Genomic DNA, 27,788 nt, shown 5'->3' on the forward strand with positions numbered 1-27,788 from the left:
CTCTGTGTCTTCAGACAGACTTGAGTCACTAACTTGCTACCGAAAGTTCCTATATTCCTTGATAGGAAACTCGTGCAAACCACTGGATTTTCACACCATGGGGAGGCTACTTGGCTGGTTTTCAGCTAGCTTGTCTCATTTTCCTGTTGATTAAGCAGCTGCTGTCAGAGATCCTGAGCACGTACAGTTGATGTGTCCATGTGCAGTCACCATTTGCGCAAGATCACCATATTTGCCTCCTAGTATTTTGAAGATGACAACCCTACTTATAAATTGTGATAATCACTCACCTGTAGTCCAGTAACCTCTCCATGAGGCGAGTCACAGTGGCGATTAACGAAACGCCACTTTCCCTCCATGTTTCCCGCTCAATTTTCTTCAGTAGACTGAAAAAAAAAAGAAGCCAGAACAATTTCACCGTTTATTTTTAACTGTCACTATGACAACCACTCTGCTTTTACCAGTACCTTAATACCTTAGCAACATCTTCGATAGTTAGGTTTTCTTTTATAAACACCCTCCCAAGAAGCACAATTTGCAAACAATGTCTTACCTAGGATAAGGACCAAAAAGTGGAATTCTAGTCCAGGAAGCATTGACAAAACAAATGATTTTTGTATTAGCTGCATCAGGTTAAAATGTATCAAATACCTAATTTTCAGAATATATTAATATCCCAAAGACCTAACAGAACTCTTATATAAAATTTATATATTAATTTCATGCGGATACGTCAGAAAATGGGGAGTTTAAAGATGTACCTGGAAAAGAATATTTATCAACTCAATATACCTTCTCAATCGGACCTCAACTTTTTTAACAAAGATTTTTCCTCCTCTCCTCTCTAATATTTCAGTATGCATGAAATTTAAGAATGGGGAAGGGATTTTAATAAGGTGATTCCCCCTCTTCACTTAACATTTCCTTCTGAGAACATACTATCATGCACATGTAAAATTCCATTACCTTAAATTGTCATAAGATTCTTTATTAAAAACTGTTGTGTTGAGTTCTTACACTAATGTAAATGCAGATTACACATTGAAGTGAAAAGATTTCAAAATGGTGTTGTAAGCGGAGCCATCAGTAAAATTATACTTAATACTTCTTTCTGTTACAGGCCTCTGATTTTCACTGCCTAAGTTTATCAAATATTAATCATTTGGTCATGAATTTCCAACATTTCCTCTCTGAGAATGAACAAAGAAATATTTATCTACAGAGTTGTGTTACTTTTATGCTTTAGTGCAGGACCTCAGATGGATGACATGCCCATGGAGATATTTCTGCAGTCTCCCTGAAAATGCACTCAGGTATGGTTTACTTAGAAGTCTCTGAAAATTGCCACATCCATATACTCAGAGCTTTTTAGAGAGTTGTTAATAGCATCTCCAAACCTTCTGTCTGCAGTGGGCACGTTGTCAGCTCCACTGACCTTCATCTATACTGAGCATGTTCAGTCCCATAAAACTCCTACGTCCAAATTTCACCAAACATATAACAGCGCCCAATAACTCCTACATGCCAACTGCACTAGCTATATGCTCCAGCTCTGTTCAGCTCCTTACATACAGGGAGATGTCACAGATGCAATTCTCCAAACTAATTCGACCTAAATGAAGCTGTGCTCTGCTGGAAGCAAGAAGGAAACATTGATCTTCATTCTGCACCCTTATATCGATCTTAGACTCACTACTTCTCTTTAGGAGGCAATCAGATATCTTTCCCTCACATTCAGAGACCGGCTACCTGTCACTGCTAGCAGAGACAGATGACAAGGCCATCCTTAACCAGAAGAGGCTGAAGCACTAATCTGGCATCTCTGCTTTCCATACAGAATATACAGGCTAACTTAATTCGCTTTTAAAGCCCTTATGTTCCTTTCAGTACAAGTTTTTGCGTCTAACAAGAAATAAGAGTAGACCCTGTTACATTATTAAGCACTGATTACTGCACTGATTTTTCCTTTCTATTGCGTTTCAACTCTGTGTTAAACAGGAAAATTTCAACCTAAATTCATCAAAATAATTACCTACAGTTCCTGTAGAAAAACAGCAGAAGTCTGACTTCTCTTTTAAAACAGATGGTTTTCATCTGTATTTGACTTATGCATGTTCTTTATAAATGTATTGGCATATTCATTTTAAATATACAATTTCTACAAATGGGTTGTGTAGATACATTCAAACTACTTACTCAAACTGACATCAGTGTCATCAGCTGAACAATTTTATGACTTGCCTTCTGATGCATGCCTCCCCCTCTTCACCATACATCTTTCACCACAACGCACAGAACAAACACTTAGAATGAAAGAGCTACTCAAATATATCCCTTGGCTTCCTCATGGCTATATCTAGACAGAACTAAATTCCTCTTACTTACAGGTCCCAAAGCATAGACAAGATGCTATGTCCTACAAAGTGCTAAGGTGATAAACAACACAGAGAAACAATGAAAACATTTCTGCCTTATCCATGCTACTATAGCCTGCCATCTGGGCTCACCTGAACAGTTGGGGGGTTTGTTTGGGTTTTTTTTTTTAATCTTGGGTTCCCAAGAATAAGAGACTGGAGGGGGGACCCAGAGGATCAGAGCTCTCCAGGGATGGACACCACGCTTAGAACCATGTTCAGGCTAGCTCAATCATGTAGTAAATGGATTTTATATGCCTAATCCACAGAGTTATTCAGACCACTAACTCACAGGCATCTAATCCTAGAGCTGCCTTAAAACATCTGGATGTCTGTTTCGGAGTCCTCCAGGTACCTCACTATAGCCACAGGTTCCCTCAACTAGTTAGATGAGTCAAAGTCAAACTTTGCTGCAAAAATTCAGAGATCAGTAAGGAGCTACCCAAACCCCGCAAAAATATTCAGAAGGGCTCTGAAAGACTCAGTCCAGACAGAGTCTAACAGACTGGGCAGTGCTGAATTCAGTCATGCAACTGAAGACAGCACGGGAGAGGTAGCAGTCATCACTTTTTATATAATAGCTTCATGGCTAGAGAAACTGGCAGAGCTGAGTATTAAATGCCTGCTCAGCTTGAATGTCAGCTCCAATTTCTTCAAAGAGAAGCCTTGTCATCAGGCACCCAGTGGAGCTCACTAGCCCAGGTTTTGTGCTTCAATAATGTGGCCACCTAACCTCCAAACCTGAAATGGCTTGTGTTAGGCCAAACTAGAATACAGCTACAGAAGTAATAAACTGTCAGCATCCATCAGATTCAGAATAAAAGAGCTAGTTGAGTATATATCTTGGCTTCCAAGGATTTTGTTCTAACCACCAACTGCTTAATGAAGTGAAATCATTCTTTTCCCTGTGCTAATTAACTCAGGAATTCAATTGCAGTGTTACAGTGTAAATGTAGATCAGGACACCTTTCACACCATGATTACACTGGGTAGCAATTACAACATCTAGTTTCTCATGATAGCAAAATGTTCACTACTCCATGCTTTGCAGTTCTTCAAATGACATCAGGAGCTAACCACTGAGTGGTCACATTCAAGTCGCTAGAAAGACATTGATTCAAAACAAACAGCAGTCATCTTCCCCTACTTTCACTATGTCTTTTCATTTGATAAAGATAATTCCATTATAAGCGGTGAAATCTAAGCACATAATATTTCAGATATGTCCAGAAATGCTCATAATTTGTCCTTGAAAAGAGAAGATGTTCAAAGGAAAGATGCAGTGATTGTCTCTGGGAAAAAAGCAATTAACGTGGAAGTTGAGAGATTTAAATTAATTTTCCGATTCAGACAAAATAAACAAAAAGCATGACAAAACCTGGAAGTGTCACACCCACTGCAGTTACTAGACTGTATCCAAAGTAGATGTGTGCATCCCCTTGGCTCACAAGTGTACCTATTAAAACCAACCATGCCGAATCTTCAGAAAGATCAGGTAATATTGCAGCATTTGCTTTCATTAAAGACTACAAAACCACTGCTTGCTACAAAACTATATTACTGTTTCACAGTCCTTGGGTACATACCACATCTCTCTCACTTCAGCCTTAACAAGCCTGCTTTCTTGCACTCTCTAAAAACACTCTAATATTGCTTATCTTAAATTATCCATGGAAGAAATAAAAAAAAGAAATCTCAGGCTAGCTGACCCCATCCCTTGCATTCAGCTCCCTAAACTGTCCATCTGATTTTCCTTCACATACCCTAGTCATCCTCCATTTTAGATTAGTATCTTCTGCAAGCTCTCCTCTTGAGAGGTGTTAATGTATGGAGTCAAATCAAACTCAGATAAAAAACGAATGATAAATACTATTTTTTTTTAAGCTGGAAGTGAACTTGAGCTGTTACTCTGAAAATTCCCAAAGAACTGAGTTTTAACTTCTGTTATACCAGAACAGAAACAAGTATACTGATGCTGTGAGACATTTTGCAATTTAAATTACTATGACTATGTCTTCAGCATTTAGATTTGTAAAAGGTTCTCACCATTTCTCACTGTATATTGTTTAACATCCCCCAGTTTAAATCTAACTCAAAACCGTAAAAAAATTAGGAACTACATTTCATATCAATATGCTTTCTTATAGAATTTTAAGTTATTTCAGTGCAGACATTCTGATGTATTTTGCACATGAGAATGCATTTATACTTCATTTTATAATTAGAGCTTTTCCCTTAATGGCTTAATTTTGAAGTTAGAATACTGTGTTACTAAAATACTGAAATCATCTTACCTTTTATTTTCTTTACTCAGATTATGAAAAATTTTATGAATAATTACAAGAAACTTCTGCTTTAGCATACTGTACTGTTATTTACTATTATTCATCCATTTCCATAATATTCTGCCTAATCTCTCCACCCACTTTTGCTTCTGTAAATGATAAATATTTAGGAACTCTATTTTTTTCAACTCAATACAATTACAGATTATTATATGTTTGCTATTCACAGACACTGAGATCTGAATGTTATTACTTAAGCAAAGACAATAAAGTTAAAACTAACACTTAAGAGGAAGGAATGGTTAAGAAGCCATATAAACAGAAAAAGATCATGCATTTATAGTACTGAAGAATACACAGCTTGGAATCCTGAAGAGGAACAATACATCTCCTACTAAACACACCAGAAATAAGTGAAATCTTCCACTTAGGTGGAATTGAGTTCTGAGGAACAACAGAGACAGAGTTCAGTTAGTTATTTTGTACCTATACTCTGTGACAATCATTTATTTCAGTCAATGGGAAAACTTATGGGCAACCTTAGGGACTCCAGCATTATTATTAGATTTTCCTATTAGATTTCAGTGATATGTCATTTATTAGAACATACTAAAAGCTTAACAAGTAATTTATAAAAGAAAATAATAAGAAATAATCTTATCAGAATAAATAAAATTGTATACATCAATCAAGAAATCAACAAGTGACATTACACAGATGAGTACAAGTTTCTGGCAATAGAAAATTACTTGTTAAACAGCTTTTTGTTGAATTCTCATGCCTGGTTTTCAAAATGTTCCATTTGAGCTCTACCTGCACCCTATGCAATTATGAAGCATTTCTTGCTTTTCTGATTTTAAAATTAGTAGGTAGAGAAAGAGAATGTTCTGTGATATAACAGATTTAGCCTTTCCCAATTATAGCCGTATGCAAGAAGTACAGCCAGACTTTACAGATGCCATACAACATCATAAAATGTTTTATTCCTCAGATTTTCAGAAAAAAAAAAAAAAAAAGAAAAAACGAGATTCACAACTGTTTTAAGCATTACTTCTCTACAATGACATTAGTATCTGATACAACCAACCAAACTCAAGGAATTAGCATAAGATAAATATATTACTCACATACTGTTGAAGAGCTCTCGGTATGTTTCGTCACCTTTACCTTCTGACATTAGGCTGTCCAGTTTGTCAATCAGTTTTGCTTCCACCTGCAACATATAAGTGTGCTGTAAACAGCTTCTTTTTCCTTTAATGAGATTAGAGAAAATTGAGGGAAGATTTGTTTTTATGTAAGGGACTTTGCTAAATGTGTATCTTGGAATTACTGGTCAATCATGTAAATCTGATGATAAGTCACTTCATATCTTTGAAGCTGTTATCATTCCCAAGGTTTGTGGGGTTTTCTTTTTTTGGTGGTGTTTTTTTTTTTTTTTCCTGAGGGAGGGAGCTAATTTAAATTGAGCAACGTGACTTTAAAACTACAGGCTGAGTAGCATTTGCTGCTGCTAAGGCAGCTATCTATTTATGGAGTCAGACAAAAACCACACAGCCCAAATAAATTGCCTGAATTCTCACTGCTGGGCTATAAGCGCAAGCCATTTTCTTAGACTTCAAGAAAAATATCATCATCTTTGACCTGCACCCCACTCTTTATAAATTAATTTTTATAAATATCTGTAGTGTTCAGAACACCTGGGGGCTCAGACTTACTTTCCCAACCTTCCTTACCTGCCAGTGTATTTGGTTAGAAATCCAATTTGCTGGATTTACGTATTAGCTATCAAAGAAACTTACAGAATATATCTGGTGGCTAATGACACCTTCAATGCATATTTTTAAGTGTCTCAATTATAAAAAATATAGAGGTAAGGCTACACTGTGTGTTAATATTTCAAACCTCCTTTTTAGCAGTAATATATTAGCAACCACAAATCTAGGGGAGAAACCAAGCTGTTGTCAAGATATTTTATTAGAGAATAAATCTATTACAATTTATATTTAAACCCAAGCTGAAAATAAAAAGAAGCAGAACAAGTGGATTTTTTCCTTCTCATTCCTTGTTAACATTTCTATGGTGATTTTTAACAATCAGCTTATATATTGATAATGAAAAGCTACCTACTTACATCACATGCACTCCTCCGTTCTTAATAGTTTGTTTTGTATTTCAAATACAGCTCCCACACTAAGCGTTATGATTGCCTGGGAGTAATTCAAATACTTCTGCTTTCCTTCACTTGAAGCAGCAGGAAGGAGGGCACTGAGAAATGGTTTAAGGCAGTCTGAAAGAACTGAGTGGGAGCGGCGGGAGCAGATGGCACACTTGGTCTTTCCTTCCTATCCTGTTAAGAAGGTGTTTGAGCAGCAAGAATACTTGGATCCTTACAGAAGAACATTCCTCAGAAGGACCATCTGATCTTTTTTCATACTAACCGGAAGGGAAGCTAGTTGAATCCTATCTAACGAGTAGTCTGTACTGCTGTAAAGCATAGATGAAAAAACACCACAACAAAATCTGCCTGTTGAAGAAAACTCAAGTTTTGTTCTTCACTTCAGCAGCCCATGGATTTTATTCCTCATCCTACATTACTAACATGATAGTATTAATTGGAGAATCTTACTACCCCTACAGAGAGTAAAAAGAGAAAACCCTGGTAGTCCCTCTCCAACAGGTATAATGTGGCTACTTTCTCCACCCTGAACCACTAATGGTTGGGGACCAGCACTCTCTGAAGTGCTTGAATTTCAGTCCTGTTTTACAAACTGCTTCACATACAGTACCTGTTTAAAGTTGCCACTTCGCCTTTGCTCCCAGTCCATCATGTCATGGAAAATGGGAATCATTACATTCCTCAGGTCTGGCTGAGGGATCAAGGTCACTTCCAGGAAGGGGCCAATCAATGCTGGAATAAAGTGAAGCTTGTGTTCCCCTAAAATGAAAATGAACATGAACTTGAATGTGAGTGTAAATTGGGTGTCCTGTGAGCTATCAAGCAATCCAAATACTCTCTGAAGAATTAAAAAATAGCACTCTAAATGTTTATAGATTTTTTATGTCATTTCCATCACTAGCCCAATAGCATGGGCTATTTCTTAAGCCCAAAAAGTGCAGAGAAAAGCTGTAGATAATAGAAGAATATAAGGCCAACATAATTTATCAGATTTTATTATGCAATACCGAGTTCAGAAGTTAGTCTTCCAGAAGGAGAACAGAGACAAAGCCCTCTCTGAGCATTTCATTTATTTTTCACAGGAATGGTTTGGTTTCTAAGCTCTACATTCTTGTGTTTACAAAATGGTTAACTGTCTGATATTACATACTCATCAAAAAGAGGTAAGTACTTTGATTTTTACCTATCTTTAGTTTTGTGAGTATGGAAATGGAAGTACATGTTTTGACTGCAGGAAAGGGAAGATGTGACTCAGCTGTTCTTAAAACAGCTTAAAATCAGTGCTAAAACAACTTCCATTAACTCACCATATTCTACTTAGCAGAAACTACAAAACTAAGTTCTTGTCAGGAAAGCTAGAAATGCCATACAGTAAACATTGACCATTTAGTTTCAGTTCTCCAGGCGTAAGACTTCCAATGTCTTCAGAATAGAGGGATTATGAATCATGATGCACTGACTTCCCAAGCTGGGAATTCATTTCCATCCCAGCCTACCTCTGAATATTCCAGAGGGCAGTAACCTCTGCCAGCTGCTCTGTTTGGTGTTTGTGTTTGTGCAAAGGAAATCCAGAATTCCCTCTGCTGGAAACATCCTGGGATGTATATCCATATGAAAGCAAGGTGACTGTACAAGGAGTACAAGGATTTAGGCTTATGTTGACTCTTACGTCTAAGAGAACTGTAAAATGCTAACTAGCATAACACCAATTATGTGAAATATCCTGACTACAGTATTTAATTGGACACCAGATGAACTCCATATTGTACCCCACAGAACTCGCCCCTATTGAAAGGCATTATGATTCCCTCCTTGCCTGCACACGCGGTTTCTGTTCAGCAGAAAACAATGTGAGTGGGAAGATGATACACACTAAGATCTTATCCTAGCATGCAGGAAGGAGATGGGACCCAGGAGTGGATCCTTGATATACCAGTTTAGAAATACCCATCATGTATCCAAATAATTTAGAGGGATTATTATGCCTTAGTGCATTAAGCAATACTAAATACTCTAAATAAGTAAAATATGCTACACAACAAATGTTAACAAGGTATTAATAAGCAAATATTTCTTATTTTGAACATTTCTCTTTCTAGTACAGGCTGATCAGAAAGACCATTTTTTTACAACTACATATCTTGCTGGGAAAAAGATTTATAGAATTGAGATGACAGTATCTCAGTAACCACCAATGGTCTTCATATCTTTAATGAGCCCTTTAATGAAATGAATTATTGAATAATTGAAATATAAAGATGACAAACATAGTGTCCAAATATCTTCTACTCAGTTTTGATTTTCTTCCCAAACAACATTTAATTGCATTTTTCTGAGGCTCATACTTTCAAACAGTTTGCATGGTTATTGCTTATAAATATAAAAATGTTCCTAAGTTTATATCCAAGCATATATTTTTCTTGTGTTGTCCAACGTGTCATTTATACATCAGTCACTGATTTGTTTATGCCTTTATATTTCAGACTTAGGGGAAGATTTGATGCAAATCCAGCATCTCAAGAGACCTTCAGAGTTAAGATATATGTCTGTTCCTTAAACTGTTTGGCAACAGAACTAAAATTGTGAACATAAGTATATTTCCAGGCATAATAATTCTGCCCAAAACCAGCAGTACTTTTTTTTTCTAATTTTCTCTGATGGTATTCTCTCAGTTCTCTTTGAAGAAACAGGGAGAGGTCAGATACAGTATCAAGGCTTAGAAAGCTGAATTTAGCTATAAAGAAGGGAACTACAGATGACCAGGGTTTTCCTAAACTTGAATCAAGACTTCATGTGAACTTAATTATCAACAACTCCTCTATCCCTGGCAAGTGTATTTAATAGGTGAAGAAATAACATTTGTTTTTCATTTTATAAGCTACTGATGATGTGTTTAATTACTTACCTAAATTTTGCCACATACTGAAGATTTCACATCCCATTGTTACCCGCATGTCACCGTATCTGCAATGTTTTAAAAAATAAAGCAAAACAGTGAAGGATCATTTAAGAAAATCAAGTTCCTATGCCATTCTGTGACATCGTTAAATGAAATATCTCATTTGTAGTCCATAAAAAACTACTTTAAAAGTGATGATTTCTTCCAATTTTTTGCTCTTTCCATTGTACCCAGCTAAAACTGGATTCCTAAACCCAGGTTTATTTGCAATATTGTCAAAACTATCAGTTCTTTCTAAATGCTACGCATCAGTAACACAGCTGTGAAGCAAAAGCTATTTTTTGCAGTAATATGCTGTAGTTCTCTCTCTGAGAACAAATAGTTTTGCTCTAGCTTAAAGAAATACAATTAATTCATACAGACAACAGTGCAGTGCTTGGCAGAAACACCTGAACCACTGTGAATCAACTTATGCATGAACTGGAAATTAGCGTTGGCACTGCTTCAACATGGCTATTTTGCTCCCAGTATCTGAACCAATTTGGGCACTTCTATGAAGGCTGCTATCAGCTCTGAAGACCTATACAAAGGGCCAGAGCCAACTCTCATTCTAGTCAGTGGAAATACTGTTACCGTTACCTTTTTGGTAGGCCTTTTTGCAACCTCCCATGCCTTGCATTTTGAGAAGTGTTCAATCTATTACAATCTTCTAGAAGCTGACAGCAGTACTTACTTTTCTAAAACCTTTTTCTTCTTGGAAGGTGTGAACATCTCCAGTTGCAGACATAACTGGTTTATAAAAATGACAGCAAGAAAAAAGTAGGAATCCCATATCTACAATAAGCATATGGCATCTGGTTATTTCATTTTCTCAGTACCACCATTTTATGACCACTCAAGATGCAAATTTTCAAATCACATCACTTGTTTCAGTCTCAGCTAATAAATTACTCAAACTGTTCATGACTAAATTTCTTTACATCCAAATATACTTTTCACAACCCCAAAATGTTCAGCAGAAATACATCTATTTTACATATTCTACATCTCTTAAATGTAAACGTTTCAGAGTTGCAGATAAATTTTTTTCATCTCTCCAAACCAGAAAATCTTACCTTCTAGATTTGGAAACATTTTTTTGGTATATTTAAATAGAAGACTACAAAAAGTTATGCCTTTAAGTCCAAAAACCAAAAAATTCTGACACCTCAAAAGCTATCACACAACAGAATTGTCACTCTCTGGCCCGTTCTACTTTATAATATTGTTTGCAAGTCTCACTTGCTGCAGGCTTCACTGGACAAAACCGAAGCCAGGTTTTGTAAGCATATTGCAAATATACACGTTTTGTGCACATGCTTTATGAATCAGATGTTGAACCTTCTACTTAGAAGATTTAAAGACAAATCGAAAGATAAATTTAAAATATTAATTATTATAACCCAATTATAGATGCTCCATGGCAGGAGGAAGAAAGAAGTGTAGGGGGAGTGTATTCCAGACACTGCAGTTCTGCAGGATAGTAATAACATTGCTAAGCAAGTTTAAGGAACAGAGATGCCTTGTCTACAGGCAATTCTTTTATCAGCTTTAGCCTCTGAACTCGTGGAACTTCCTAAAGGATAGGCTTCCTCATGTCCAGTTATGTCAAGCAGATAAATCTGCATTCCCGCCAATCTCTCGAACAGGAGTCTGGATTTTCAGAGAAGCACCCACAACTCTGCTGGAAGTCAACAGGAGCTTGCCATCTTCTCTAGGAAGAAATTCTACACTTTTTATGATGAAGCAATTGGACTAATGTCTCTTGGCTGGGCAGAATATTTGTTCAGGTTTCAATGGGAATGGGTCTTTTCAGACACATTCCTAGGTCTTCTCATGTGAATCCTAAAAGCATCATTCTGTAATTCACGGTTTATCATAGGGGTCATGTCTCACTATATGAGGTACTCACTAACATCTTTAACTACATTCACCATGCAGTGTCATAATTTTCTAATTTTAATTATGAAGCATCTTAATTGGTCTTGAGAGAAATCACAGAAATGTAAACCCATCATTTTGATAAATTTGCATCGATTCAAAAATGGAATAATTTTCCTTTCTGCGATAACTCCAAAATAACAGACAAATAATTAAATTAGTTTCTATAATCCAAAAAATTGCTATGAAAAAATCCTGAATAAGTAGTCTGACATAGAGGCTGAAATAACAAAATGAAAAATAAGAAGAAATTAAAAAAACCCACAGCAATCCTGATTTTTAAGACAGTCCTGTATTTAAGAAAAAACTTAATCTCTGAGCACTTGAAATTGCTGATTTAGTATATGTTCTAGCTGTTTAGATGCTGGAGCTAAGTTTAACAACAAACAACCAAGGCATGGGATGATGTAGCAGCTATTTGCATCTATCCTATGTTAGACACGTTTACTCTACCTTGTAATCAAAGTTTTCATTTAAGAAGTTTCTACGAAGGGCATCCGAAAGGTACAAGACTGTAGTAATGATCACACTGGGAAGAAAAGAATGAAAAAGACAGTAGTTTTCACTAGTGGAAATTCATATTTATTACTCAGAGCTAGACAATTTTCCAGTGAAGAAATAGGTGTAGCATGTACGGAGGCATTAAATACTCCATTTTAAACATATACAAATATCTGACTACTAATAGCACCTGTTGACAGAAAACATGCACATTAAGAAAAGAAATAATAAAAATAGGTGTGATGTAAGAATGCATGCTGAAAACAGATGTTCTGTGTAGAATATAACTGATGAAAAAGACAAACCATAGATTTTGTTCTGCAAATAATGCTAATATCAGATTTAATACACACTTTGTCCTACTAGCACTAATATATACAGTTGGGCAATTTGCTTTCAGCTTTCTTGGTACTGGAAATATGTGCGTATAGATTATAAATATAAGATACCTAGTAATGACCAATATACAATATTGACAGTCCTATGGGCAAAGAGTCTTTTTAATGACAACAGATAAATGCAAAACTGCATGAGCTCTGCATCTAAAGATCTTTATTCTGTATGTTGCAAATGGTCATACGTTGCCCTACATTGACACCTGCCTAAATTACATTAATTTATCTTAGATAAATATATACGACCAAAATCCTTTCACAGTGGTTGTCACCAGAGGTCAATGACAGCCTTGTTCATTGTAGCAACCAAATTTGGTAATCTACAGAAACAGAACATCCTTACAGATTATTTAAATATAATTCATTTCAATGATTCAATCCTTAAGCTAACCTCTGCAGCACTTGTGTCTATCAACATATTTAGTCAAACCAAAAATCCATATAAACCATTAAATTCTTTTTGAAAGTAGTCAGTAGTGGATGTTTACAGGGGATGAAAAAAGATAAACATAGAATGATCTTTTCGCTGTTACACTCATGTATTTTACAACAATCAACTGTTTAAAGACCTTCTGAGAAAAAGGTTGTATCTACTAATTTCATTTAATTGCCATCTATCTACTATTAATACATCTAGTACTTCTTTGAACATGGTTCTTGACCTGTATGCTAAAGTTTGTTTCTCTTTCCATACTTTGGACTTCATTTTTTACTATTTTTGCAATGCATTCAAGACAAAACATGTTTTATGAAATATAGTAACAGTAATATACACATTTTAAGGGTATAATATTTTTTATCTTCACAACACTGAAGAATTACACATTTACCAACCCGCCTAGAAGATAAATTATTTTTTTCTTCTGGCACTTTTGACAGATTTCAAGTTTATAAATGCAAAATGGCTATGTGTCATTTAGCTTATTACTAGTTCAAATGTTTGCTTCCATTTCTCTACTTTTAAAATGCCTGTCCCTGCCAAACTTTGCCTTCTGGTTTGATGTGTCTGAACGCCCGTAATAGCCAAGACTGAGATTGTTTTTAGAACACTGCTTGATTCTCAAGTTTCAATTGTTCTAGTTCCGTTGCTCAAATATAATTTGCATATATATTTTTTTTCAACAATTGTATTGTAGTTTTTCTATTGAAGTAGTGTTCCATGTTTAGCACTCATCTGTACAGTTTACCCCACTTTTTCACTAAGGGGGAGTTACAGTGTGTGTACAGCACTCCCTGTTGCAGCATGGAAGACAAAGTGAAACGTTAACAAACTGTAATATAAGCAAAGCTAAGAATCAAGGCATGGATAAGAAAGAGAGTCCTGTCATTCTTATTATTCTGCATTATTTAATTTACAGCCCATATGTTTCACAAAATGGAAATAGTTTGCGTATTTCAGGAAGATGTTCTGATAGAAAAGGTCAGTTCATCAGAACTATTGCTATATAAAATTTCAGCCTAAGTCCAAAGTAATAAATCTCTGAAAAATTGTATGCAAGAGAAAATTCCACAAGATCTGAAGAACTGCAACCATATTGCCAAGTTTACATCACATAGTTCTATTTATTTCTGAGACAATTCCTTTCTTGCCACATTCCTTCCATGGCAGGTGAAACTGAAGAGAAAGATCTGCTTAAATTCTTATTAGAAGGTAACTAGAGTAAAAATCTTATATGCAAGTTTTAGAATATTTTTTCCCGAATTTTCCTGAGATAACAGAGTAACTGCAATGCAGATATTTCTTGCTATAGGCACCATAGCTCAGGTTTGATTTATTTGGTAAGCCAAAGATCTGATTTGGGTTAGTTGATAAAATGTGGGTCTGTAGAGCAAGAGTGTGTATGTTGTAGATAAAAAAAATCAAAACATCAGACTGAACATAGAAAGATGAAGCCATTGTTTTTGACCCACAGTCTGTTCTTCTGAATCCACAACGAACTAAAATCAGGTAGGACAGAAAACATTGCTGAGGTTGGGCGTTCTCTTTCCTCTTTTCCTACAAATAATGTAGGTTCTATTAAAAAAAAGCAAAAATGCACAAAGCAGACAGCAGCCAGAGGATAGATGGACAGCTGCCTGATCTGGTACAATACTCACATTCCAAGTTGCTTCCCAGCCAACGATTTCAAAACAACAACAACATTTATTTGAAATCCATTTGAATATCAAACTAAAAAACATTGAGTTTGTGACAAGACTTGCTTTTCTTCCTCTTACCACCTGCCACAAATTTGCTCGCAACCACTGACTGTTTTACAGGAGAAAAACCTCTGCTTTTAGCTACTAAATTATTCTGGGCTCATATACAGAATGCTAACCCAAGGTCCGGCCAAGCCATTTTTGACAGAGTGGCTTTTCCATCAAATTTTCACAGAAAACCTTTGCAATAACCTGTTTGAAAAATCCAAAGCAGCCCCCAGAAGTTCAACAACTGGTTTGCTGCCTGGACTGTGCTCTGGCAACCTGGCTTTTGCCTGGGCAGCCAATGGTAGAAAATGAAAGCTTTCTTTCCCATTCTGATATGGGACAAATATATAACATTAGTTTCTCATTTAATCCTTTTCTATTTCAGAGTGAAATTTTTGCAAGCACAGAAGTGTTTGAACAAAAAAAAAGTTTCTTTCATATTTCATAAATAAATTAAATGAACGTAGAGTCACATACATGTGTATATATCTATTGTTATATGTATATAAACTTACTCATACATGCATACCTATATGTATATATACTTTTTGTGACAGACTGAATGTCAGGTTCAGTTGTTAGCAACATTTTGTATTACATAAAAGCAAGAACGTTGTTAGCAACACTGTGTATTACATAAAAGCAAGAATTTTTGTTCATTGTAGGAGTCTCAGACTCCCACACCATGGGAGCTAGCAGGATTCTTCAAAACAGCCATAATGATGAAACTAATGCTAATTCAATGTCTTCCTTTACTGTGTATTCCGTTTGAATTACTTTTTAAAAAAAAAAAAAATAATGTCTTTCAGTCATTATTGAATTAGATAACCAAAAGGATTCTCTGTTTAAAGTCCCTATACCCAACTGTCAGTAGATATATTTGGAATTTTAGTATAAGCAACACACTATAGTAAATTTTACTTTACAGAGCAATTATTTTACTATAAATAAGAATATTCACACATCCATTTTGTATGCTTATAAAATTCATATTGAGAATTGGATGATCTAGCATCTTTACCATTCAGAAAAATGCTGAAAGGATATACATAGTTAATCATACAGAGATCTTTAAAATGAAAGCTTCTTGCATACTGAGAGCAGTAGAAAATTAGTTCATTGTTCAATAATACATAGGCATAGTATGTTATAAATATCAAATCTTTGCTCAGCAAGTAATGGAAACTCACTTTGCTCTCCAAAAGCCTCCTCAATTGTTAATGAAACATGACATACCTGGAGTTCAGCTGAGTCTGTTAAACGCTCTCAAAAGATGCCAGTCAATTAAAGCACTAGATAAGTGATTCTTTTCTTAACCTTAGGGTAAGTTAGGCAAGTGACCACTACACAGTGGTTTTCAGCTGAGAGTGATGTTATGAAGGTGTTATCCAGAAATTTCAATTTTAGTCTGGCATATTTTATTATAGAATTTTGGACTCCTCTCTGGCGCTAAGCAACTGATTCAGACATCTTCCTATATTATGTGGTGTTGATTTGCCATTACAAATAGAAGCTTTGCTTAGAGGGCCAGCAAGCTAGCTTACTACCTAGTTGATGTAGAAAGGAAGTCTATCCCTATAATGAAAGAAATTAAAACTATGTTTTCCATACTATATATATAAAAACATATTTTGTCACCCAGTAACAAATGTTAGAAATATTAGATAACCCAGATGTTAGAAATATTAGATAACCATAAGTAATTATTTTGCTTTGCTGAATGTATGCTGATTAGCTCACTGCAGATATTACATGGTTATGCAGTTTTAAACATATTAACTCTGTCTCATTGCTCGACTGCTAGAAGCGAATAAACATTGAGGATTTTTTTGCATATTCTTCTTTTCGTGCAGGACTCCCACCACAGAACACAATTCGAAAAAGATCTATTTCTCTGCTTTAGTGCTAAGTCTGCCTTTTTAAATGTTACTTTATTTCTCAAATTTTGGAAGTTCACTTGGTAGTTTTATAATGCTAGCCACTAATACTTTTTCATGTTGGGTAACCGGACATTCAGAATTATAGATTATGCATGTGTCATCATGAAATATCTTAATTTCTGGATAGTTACAGATTTGTCTTCTTGAGCTCACAGTATCTTCTGGGTTTTTTTTATCCCAGACAGCATCCAAGTATCAGATGCTACATAATTACTGAAAACACTGCAACAAGAAAGAAAAAAATCCAGAAGCCAGGGGGCAGCAATATTTTTGTATATAAATATCATATATTGAAAGAATTATGGCATTTTAAGACCTAAAAATCTTTCCGGTAATTGAAGTTCTGCATATATAAAAAAGAGAAAAAAAGAATTTTTTTTTTCCCTTCGGGAAAAGCTTATTACCTGATTATATCCTTGCTAGGACTCATTTCTTCCCTAGGCTCAGACAGGCTAAATCTCTCTTCCTGTAAATACCAGACAGTTTGAATTTTTGTATCACTCTAGGGACAGGGGAGAGAAAAGACAATGCTGCTGGTGATGTGACTGCAGTGATGGGTGAAGCTCCCAAGACACACACTGCCTTCAGATTAGCTACCGATTCTCGGGCTGAAGCCCAGACAGCCAAGAAGACGGCCATCTGACACAGGAAACACGACAGTCATTTTATTCCTGGGAAGCAGGAGTTAGAAAAGATCCAGACTGTTAATGGATTACTTGATTATGCTCTTAAAAAGATGGGCTAGACCTTCTAGACATGAGCGGAGGAGCAAGGAGTTTAAGAAGTTTTGCCTTCAACCCTGAAGAGTCTCAGATCATTGGAAGTGCTCTGGCTCATCAAGTGAAGCTCAGGGAGAATGGCTCACAGCCACTTCTGTCTGTGGTGCAGGCAGTGCCCTCATTTCTCATCCTGCCTCTAGGCTCTTCCCTTTGCACTTAAAGATTTTGGGTTGGGACAATTCCAGCAAAGCTACTACTCTCTGGTTCTGTGCTTTTGAAAACCCTGGGGAAGCTGAAGGAAGGCAGCCACTACAATGACAGTGGGGGACACAAGTGAAAGGAAGGAGCTCCTGTTCAGAAACAGCTCCAGAGAAACTAGTGCTCTGCTGCTGAGGAGAGAACAGAAGTGGATTTTCCTTTCTGCTGCCTCAAAAAGGAACAGAAACTAAGCCGTAGATATATAACATAGGAATGATGAGCCTTCAGTTCACACAACACTTTTAAGTACACCTGACCAACCCCGTTTCATAGCAAACCAGCATTTCCTCCACAAAGGAACGAATGCCTAGCAAAGCAATTATTGAATGCCGAACTGGTAAAGATGTGTTTACATCCCATTTGCTGGCAGAAATGCTTATGCAGTTGTGTGTTATCGGGTTCAGTTAGCCGATCTGATTGGCTTCTCGTGGCCAATTCCCACCAGAAGTTATTGTCAACTTCTGCCTATCTTCTTTGCTGGACATAGAGTCACCTCCTAGATTGTCAGAAACAACATGAGATGGACTAATAAAAGGAGATGTGTGATGCTAACTAAAATACTGGCGCAAGTAAATATTCCTTTTGCAGAACTTAGTATCATCATCTTTAGCATATCTGAACACCACCAGCCCAAGAAACATGTGCCAAGGTCGTTCCTAAATCTTAGTTTTGTACATGTCAGCTGTTGCAATGCCATCTGCCAAGCCAGCTGTTTCTGGAATATATAACAATTTCTTAGATTATATATTTAGTCTAAAAGTTCCTATGTTTTTTCCCCTCTTTCCTGTTTTGCTCAATTTATTTCTTAAGCATGATTACCAGATGCAGGCTGGTATTAGCCGTATCTTCTTTAATATCATACACAGAAATAAACGATCATATCCATTCTTTGATTACTAACAATTTTTTTTTTTGCTGGAATTCAAATTTGGCAAGATTAGCAACACTAAGTGAGGTAATAAAAATGAGCACAAAATGTTATTTTTTTCAAGCCATGACAAAGTTTGAACAAATACTATGATGCCTGCATATCCACACACACACATAACAAACGTATAAAATGCACACAAGTTTTGCCAAATTTAATTGTAACAATAATATTGTTACTAGTAGTCTGTACAGCACGATGAATTTAATTCTCCTTGCAGCCAGCAGGCACAACACAGACTAAAAACAAATTTCCATCAGGCATTGCAACACATACCATGAAAGTTTAAGTCAATCCTAAATTGTGGATTCCCAGGTCTGCCCAACACAACCCCCCTCCTCTGCCAACATTGGTGTTTGTATAACCATGTTGACTGTTCAGCTGGCTCATCTGATCTAAAGCTAAGCCTACAAAAAAGGACAGCTGGTGATATAGGTGAAATAAAATTCAGTAGTTTCAGACCTGTTGTAATGACTTCTCAGAAACACTGGGAACCTGTTTCTTTAAAAATAAGGCCTGAGCAGATAAAGAATAGCTCAAAGGCAGGTTACATCTCAAAGTATCACTAGGCAATGCTTAGAGCCCTACGTTACTGTTGCCTGTGCTGTTCGTCATTTCCTGATTTGTGATTTTTAATTTGTCATTCTTCTGACAAGCACTAAATTAACAAACATGCAAAACATCGTTAATGATATTACGGCAGATAATTTCTTCTTGAGAGCAAACAGTTCTTTACCAACTCAGCATTTCAACAAACAGATTTGAAATGAAGTTCTGTTGAGACTTGTCATTTGCTACTTGGAAAACAAAGCTGTTGATGCTTAGCATCTTCATACTGTAAAAGTGTTTCTGAGTTTGCAGTTATATGTGCTTACTGAAATTCAGAATAGAAAGACGTACAGATCATATTATGAATTTGTCTTGTAAAATAAGTCCAGAGATTTTAAATCTTAAATTCGAAAATGAAAAACTGCAGCCAGCATTATAGAAGGTATTTTGAATTTTTATTACATACATCATATAACTTTACTTATTTATATCATGATCTTTGCATACTACCCGTATTTTTTATTAACATTAAAAATGCCTTACTTGTTTGCAACCAAACGCATCACTGTCCAGTCTTTTGGAAACATCTCTGGTCGTATTAGTATTCGAAATACAGTGAAAATCTGCAGCAGGAAATCCTTTGAAAGGAAAAGAAACAGTCATATGTCTTTGCTGCTTTAAAAAGAGGCGTGAGCTTTAAATATATTTTAATCAGAGACAAAAAATCATTATTGAAATAGCAGAATTACATTTATTTGCAACATAGATACACCTCTGAATATTTTTGCATTTTTTTTATTCCCCGAGAAAGCTTCAAATAATGATTTAATTCATTTTTCTTAAAAGGAGGAAAATAATTTAATGTGCCATTTGATTGACAGGAACGCATAAGAGAAATGTCAAAGATGCATTTGGCTTCCACTCATACACTTCCACAAATGCAATCCCGAGAAAAATTTGCAAATCAAAAAAGCACTTTACAAACACTACAGAGTTCTGAATATTTCCTTAATCATGGCAGGTTTTCATCACTTTCAAGATTTATTCTAAAAGTGGCATTATTTGGTGGGAAAGAGAGAGAGTATAAGGACAATTTTATCATTGGGTTTGCAAAGACCAGCGAATTCAATAGTGATGCCCAGGCCCCTGAACTGTTATCACAGCAGGCTGGCTGTATGCAGGTCACTTAACCATTCTGCCTCATTTGCTGAATCTATAAAAATAGTGAACACATGCGAGCTACTTTGAATGTAGAAAACACTGCTTAACTGCTTTTAGCATTATTATCTCCTATGTGGTTTTACTCACTAATAACTAACTAAATTAAACTATTCCTCTCAGCACACGGTTCTTCAGATTTCCTTTTCACAAATAAAACTACCAACAAGGGTAATATTTCTAATGGCCCATCTTGATTGTGTATAGTACTGCCAGTATTTTTTTAGTAAGCAAAATGGAGCTTTTGACATCATGAAGAGCATGAGGCAAGTGATATAATATGCCTAACAATCAGTGTGGCACCTGACCTCAGAATGTTTTGTATTGATTCTGCCCGCACCACTTGTAGAGAGTTAGCCCGAAACACAGATGAGATGAAGATACAATCAAAGAATATCAAATAATTTTGAACACCAAAATATATTCTCAAGTGCATTTACCAAAGCATGGATGATGGGCATTGCACAACAGATGTCTTTCATTAGAGAATCACTGTAAAGGGGGACGAATGAAGGCGCTGGGAAAGGCAGCTGAGATCCCTGCACCCACCCACCAGAGAAGATTACATAAAAGAGACAACCTGTTTTCTGAGCAAGATGCCAAAAAATTCTCTGTATTAAAGAGTATAAACAATACTCATTGCAGATAACATAGTGTTTGAATGTAGGTGACCAGCTTTACAGATAAACAAGTAGCTCTACGAGAAACACATTTATTCCAGACTGTTTTCCTATAGCTTTGCACCTTGTAGTTAAATTTCAACACTTCTGCCTGCTCCTTTTTTTCGTTAAGGGTTACCTCCCTTCCCTGTGCTGTAATCCCTGTAGCTCTGTGCCATAATCCCAACAATATGGCAATGCCTCGAATGCTGCTGTATGTCACCTCAGAATAATGTCCCAAATTCTCCCATATCTCATTTTTATCCTGTCTGTTGTCCAGACACAATACATGTTGCTGGTGTTAGGGAAGCTAACTGACTGGCTGAACTGAAGAGACCAAATGGGTCCTGTTGGGAAACCAAGGAGTTAGAGGACTTAAAACCCAAGGGCTGCGTGAGGTGTAAACTTAGTGCCTTTGAGACTCACGGGCCACTGCCAAAGCCTGCTAAAATTCATCAGCTTGTTCAAAAGTCATTAAGAAAAGAATGACAGAGGGGAAGATCATATATACTTTATTTCTTTAGGTAACTAGGCTAAAAACAGAATAAATCTTTTATTCCAAGCAAACTTTAAAACAAAGCAAATGTAGACATTGGCATTAAATTTTGAATCATTAACAGCAGGGTAATTATTTCTAATTTTAACAGAAAAAATAGAAAGTTGTGTCATCAATTTAGTGATAAGTGATATTAGATACAAAATGTGGATTTGAAAAGTCTGAGTAAGACTGAAGATCTCTTTGTTACAGTACATGTTAAAAACATACAAACAAAATGCAGTATAATTCAAAGCTGAAATATAACTGAAAGAAACAGATAACTTATAAAAAACTTTAGAAAAACTAGTCAGTTGTAAGATTTTCAAGATGCAACTATTAAGCTTCTATTAACAGAATTAATCTGTAGCTAACTTATATTTTTCATGATTCAGTTTTTGTGTATTTGGTAATACATTTCCCTAGGAATCCATTATAAGCCTGAAAATAACCAAAGGGTAAAATGCCAGTTGACTAGTCTGATACTTTGCCATTAATGAGCTGTTATCCTTCATGTGTCAGCACTGCTCGACATTCAGTGCCAGTGTTCGCTCCCAAGTGACCCACCTCCATGTAGAAATTCCATAAAATGTTTTGATCAGCATTACAATGCCTGGCATTTTGCATGATGCAATTGCTCATTTTGTTTCATGGCCCAAACATCACGAGACATTACTATGAAGTACCATTCATGGAAGATCAATTTTGCAACTATATTTTGAATTGTTTCCTTTGCACTGAACTATTGTCTTTCATAGTTGTATCTGCTCTGCTGAACACATCATAATGATTTAGTAACAGATTTTAACATTTAAAAAACATTTTTTCCAGCAGTATAAGTGAACAAACATTTGGTTGGTTGAGTACAGATATAATTAATGTCTCATATGCCTTCTATCTTAAGAGACAGCAAGGGAGTAATTTTGTCATTTTACATACTCTAAATACCATCTCTTAATATTCCTACCTAGTGTACATAAGCTCTAGTACTGTCTTACACCACTTAAAATAATATCACAATATCACAGTTCAGTTTCCTCTAGCAGCAATATTTGCTTGATGAAATTATCAAACTGTGATTAAGAGAGAAGCATGGCCTTCTGAAAGACTGAAAACCATCTATTCATTTAATCAAAAACTGCCTTGGAATTTCTTTCACATTTCCCTGTGTGCATGCAAAATCCTACGTAAAGCAGGTCAGACTCTTCACTGGATCTCTCAGGGTGCATCTATATTAGCATTTTAGTTTGGGTCAACAGTCCACTTTGAAGCTAATTGCGTGATCATCCATTGCTTTGGTTTGCACTGCAGAGTTATCAAGCTGCTTGGTATCAAGTCTTTGTAGAGCATCCCAGAGGTTTTTTGCAGAGTGCCAAGGTGCCATAAGAAAGAGGATGGTTCGACAGTGAGCTGTCTCTGCCCAAACAACTCATCCATCCTGTGGCCAACTTTCCCATATCTTCTTTCCTTCACTGCTTCCTCAATCTACATCAGAAGTCACCCAAATATTTGTTTCAGAGCTACCCCTCTGCCCCAGCACTCATCCTTTCAGAAGTCCCATACATGAGCGGATGTCCCTGCATAGCAGGGGAAGGATGGTGGCTAGAACTGAGCTTCTCCACCAGAGATATTCCCCACACAGCCTGTGTCCAAGGGGTCATTAGAGAACAGTGGAATAAATTGACTTGGTGGTAGGGTTCAGCACCCACCTTACCCTGCTCAGGCTCCTTTAACTGAAAGAGAGGGATCAGAGAACTAGTAAGGTTTACACCCATCCCTATGAAATACTATCTTTTCCTTCATCAGATCTCTCCTGTATATCTATTATGCCACATTATTATAGGGTACACTGCCAATGGATAAAAACTAGGCCTTCTGGCAGGTGCTTATCTGTTTGTTTTGTCTTCTTTTAATCTATTAATTAAAAAAACCACACATATCAACCAAAACCACCTTTCTGTGGTCAAAGCTGCATTGTGCTAACATACACTGTTTTTCTCATTCACTTTTCCACTTCTCTCGTCCTATTTATAATTTCCACTGTTACCTTTTGTCAGAAATTATATCTGAGCTTTTTTGCGGCAGCAAATATCCGCCTACCAGGGCGCTTCTGTTCTATAAATTGCTATAAAATACATCTACTAGAGGAAGACGGTATTTTGTGATAAACAAAAGGAGCGTATCTGTAAAATAATATTGAAAGATAAAAAGAAGCATTTAAAATTACTGCCTCATTAAATTCAATGTTTCAAAAAGTGAGTGAAGTATAGTCTCTGGTGCTACCACTCAGCCATGAATCCCCTGTCATTTCTTTCTTACTTCATTTGCATGTTTTCAAATATAAAATGCTTTTTCTATCTTCTGCTTTGTGTGGAAAAAACCTGACTCTCTCAAAGAACTGACTAAAATAAAAATAGTCACCATGTCAATTACTTAAACTACATGTATTCACAAAATAGAGGAAATATTTCCATAAACAAGCGCTTGTTTAAAGTATTGCTCAGATGCATGTCATATAAAAATGTGTACATGTCATTCCTTCAAAGTCTCCATTTTGCTGTATTGTGATTAACAAGCTGGAAAGAGTCCTTTATTAATTTTGGTATAGACTGTTAAAAAAAAAAAAGAATAAGAACTGCAAATATATTTCAATAGAATGAATGCCAGCCTTCATCCCCTTTTTACAAGTACTTGCATGAGTGAATTTTTGTTTGGAGAAATGGTTTGGTGGGGGTATTTTTTTAATAGTATCACAAATGCTGTGCAAACATGCATTTGCGCAAGCACTTGACATAGTTGTCTTGAGAATTAGTCTGGAAGAAAGAAGAAATACCTTGTGATATCAGTGCCTAATCGTTCAGTATAGATGGTTAATTATAAACAGAGGTAGTCAAAGCAAAAAAGCACAGCAGGTAGCAATTCAAAGGCCTGGGTTACACTCAGATGAGTCCCTTGCAAACCCCGTATCAGATTTGTAACTTGTAACGTGGCTTAGGGAAGACACAATCCACTTTGACATCACTGACCAGAGGGCAAAAAGAAGATTCAAAAATACAGCAAGCTGATGGTTGTTACCACTGAAGCTTAAATCCCAAAGTACATACCAGCCACATGATTAACTATGGCTACTAGTTCAGCGTCTAAAAGCATCTCAGACAAAAAAAAGACTTATCACAGATATTTACACCTTCTGAATCTTCATTTACTCATATTGATGTCATTTCCTAAGAAGCATACAATATACCAAGGAAGTTCCACACTTGGCGAACAAAGCAAAAAAATACAGAGGTAAGTGACAAGATGGTTTAGATAGCCTAAGTCATACACAATCACCTCATGATTAATCGCAGTGTCAGTCTCACACACTAGCTCTCATCTTTCCCTCCTGCTTTCAGTTATACACATTTCAGTGATATTTGATATTTCCAAGTGAGGAAAAAAACCAATATATTATTTAAGATTCAGAAGAGAAGGAATGCTGCATTAATTATGATCAGCCTACTGCCACTGCATCACTGGTGGAGCTGATGCTGATTTGATGAGATCTGAATGGAAATAACAAACTCTGGACTTGAGTTCCTAAGACCTCTGTTTTGATAGCTGATGGCACTGGTTACAGCTGCTTTCCATATGTCTCTGTATAATAGTAGGGTACGTGCGTGGGGGGAATATAAATGTGTCAAATCAAACTCCATTCAAGCATTAATTCTAGAAATTTTTCATGCTCTAGAAGCAAGAAAGTCTGAATAAACCTAACACTGTATTTCATAGATACATCAAACAGAAATCAAGCTTGAAACCTCTAGGAAATACAAAAATCTAAACCTAGGAATATAGACCTGCTCAGAACTCAAACAAAAGGGAAAATATTTTCAGTAAAAAATGCCTAGGTTCCACAACATATACTAAAAATTGCCTAAGGATAGAAACTATGCTAGGTGAAAACAGATGCTGTAATACTAATATAAAAATGGTCCACCCTATATAACTCCTAGATAGTACCCTTGATTCATGATAGAGATAACTTCTCAGCAGCATTTTCTCTCTTTCAAGCTCAATATGACTATCTCGCTACAAAGAAACAGCACTCACGAATGGTATGCTCTCTTCAGAACAGCTCTGAACACCTATCAGGAATTTAAGGAAATACCAAATTGCACGATGACTAGACTCCCCTTTTCAGGCTAGTACTTAAGATTATCAAATGGTAATTTAAGAGTAACATCTAAAAATATACTAACACACTAGGACATTATTACTCTCCTATCTAGGATTACTGGCTGAATAATGGGCATAAGTGATCACTCAAGATTTCTTGTGTGGATCAAATTTGGTACTATATACATTTCTGAGGGTCTAGCAGAGTGAAAGTCTTAATGTCTATCTTTATACAGAAAATCTTAACTTTTACATCATCTCAAAAAAATCCATCTCCCTCCTCCAAAAAGGAATTAAAAATGCTGTATCTCCATGAACCTGGTAACTCCATCAACGAAATTGGTAGAAGCTGCCCTGAAAGAGTTCTGCAGCTACTCTCTTCCATGATCAAACTGGGCAGATAGACTCTGACAGGTCCTCCTGCCAATGGACTTGCTGCACAGTTAAGAAAAATGGAGAGTTAGTTGAATATGCATTTCTCAAGCTGTGTGTTTGCCATTGCCGTTTATAATTTAATGAATGAATGAATAAATAATACATACAATAAAACAAAAAACCCAACTGCCTGGCAGCAAGAATCAAGCAGAACTGTGTAACCTTAGATTGACACAGTCTTTAAAACAGAGTCTTTGAGGCTAAGTTTATGGCTTTAAAGCTATTATATAGTCCCCCCCATCCCTATTCTATCTGCTGTCATTGTGGAAGCAACAGAATCCTAGTCCCACCGTAAGAGTGGACCTAAGTACACATAAAAGCCTGTGCAAAATTTAGCTAATCTGAAAAACAGATTGCATTTAAATACTGCAGTGTTTCATCAAAGCACAGGAATATCTTAAAGGGAGATAAATCAAAAAGAGAAATAAAAAGAGACCTGAACAAGTGAAAAGACAGTTCTGTTACTTACCCTCAGATCTTCCTTTGTGTTGAAGCTATCAAGAAGCTGTTGATAATGTCTATCAGTCATTTGTCGCAAGAGTGACAACAAACAGGAGACAAATTCCCCCTGTTCAAATAAGCCAAGAATTATTATAGAAATATTATAGATTATAATGTCTTCTGTATTTGAGCTTAAATTGTCATATTATAAGCTCTTAAAAATAATTAACAAATGGAAGGGAAATTAATCTACAGTTAGGAAACATTATTTCTTAGACTCCATATTTTGTGAAAATACATTAATTTATCTATGAACTTCCTTCCCATTTATAGAATTATTTTTCCCCAAATGCAGTTTACTTGCTTAGCAAAACCTATTTGAAATAGTTCCAGAAGGGCTAAACCAGTAAAAGTTTGATTTGTGACTTGTTTCCCTTGTATCTGTTTTTAAACAGATTACTTAAATTGCTAAAATTACCACCTCTTAGTCAGCTCAGTTTTGAAACAAATATAAACAGAAGTATTTTGCAGCAATTCTGGGAAGAGTGCTATTATTTTCCTTTAGGGGAGAAATTAACGGAATTAGCTGGGAATTTTTTCAAAACTTTTTTTCATCACAAAAAAACGTATTTGTCAAAAAGAAAACTCATTTATAGGATTGAACAAACTTTGAAAATGTTTTGATCAGAAGTTTCCTTGGACCTACAGAGGGATTTCTCATTAAAACATATATCCAGAAGTTGAGCTTAATTATAGGGCAAGACCACTCTCTCCCACAGTGCCAATTCCTGGATTCACACTCCACACTCCAGAAAAGGGATGCTCCAGGCAGCAGCTGAGGGACTTACGGGACTGCCGTGTGGATTCCTCCCTGACTCTACTGATGCACATTCGCCAGGTTGTCCTTCAAACAGCATGGGATTCAGGAGCAAAACAGCAGAGAACAGCACTGGGTATCTCCAGTGAGCGATCAAACGACCAAGACATTATGGGAAGGAATAGTTTCATCCTCTCTCCCTTTCATGTCTACTTGTTCACTTTTGAACTGGGAAGAAACACTGAATGGTATCAATCTGGTTCGACCGCAGAATGGATGAGGACAGGAAAGAGT

At 36.2% G+C, this 27,788-nt stretch overlaps 1 protein-coding gene across 1 annotated transcript in view; it reads right to left on the bottom strand.

Annotated features, from left to right (window-relative positions):
• Positions 1 to 27,788, bottom strand: part of DOCK4 (dedicator of cytokinesis 4) — a gene marked incomplete at both ends in the record, with an annotated part of 103,565 nt that overhangs the window by 15,423 nt on the left and 60,354 nt on the right. Inside the window, 8 exons of the mRNA XM_009578990.1 lie at positions 291 to 386; positions 5,827 to 5,912; positions 7,486 to 7,634; positions 9,781 to 9,839; positions 10,508 to 10,608; positions 12,208 to 12,283; positions 19,775 to 19,869; positions 26,706 to 26,804. Coding sequence (XP_009577285.1) covers positions 291 to 386; positions 5,827 to 5,912; positions 7,486 to 7,634; positions 9,781 to 9,839; positions 10,508 to 10,608; positions 12,208 to 12,283; positions 19,775 to 19,869; positions 26,706 to 26,804 — 761 coding nt within the window. The remainder of the gene's footprint in view (positions 1 to 290; positions 387 to 5,826; positions 5,913 to 7,485; positions 7,635 to 9,780; positions 9,840 to 10,507; positions 10,609 to 12,207; positions 12,284 to 19,774; positions 19,870 to 26,705; positions 26,805 to 27,788) is intronic.

This window comes from Fulmarus glacialis, unplaced genomic scaffold, assembly GCF_000690835.1.
Source record: "Fulmarus glacialis isolate BGI_N327 unplaced genomic scaffold, ASM69083v1 scaffold30955, whole genome shotgun sequence".
Classification (NCBI taxonomy): domain Eukaryota; kingdom Metazoa; phylum Chordata; class Aves; order Procellariiformes; family Procellariidae; genus Fulmarus; species Fulmarus glacialis.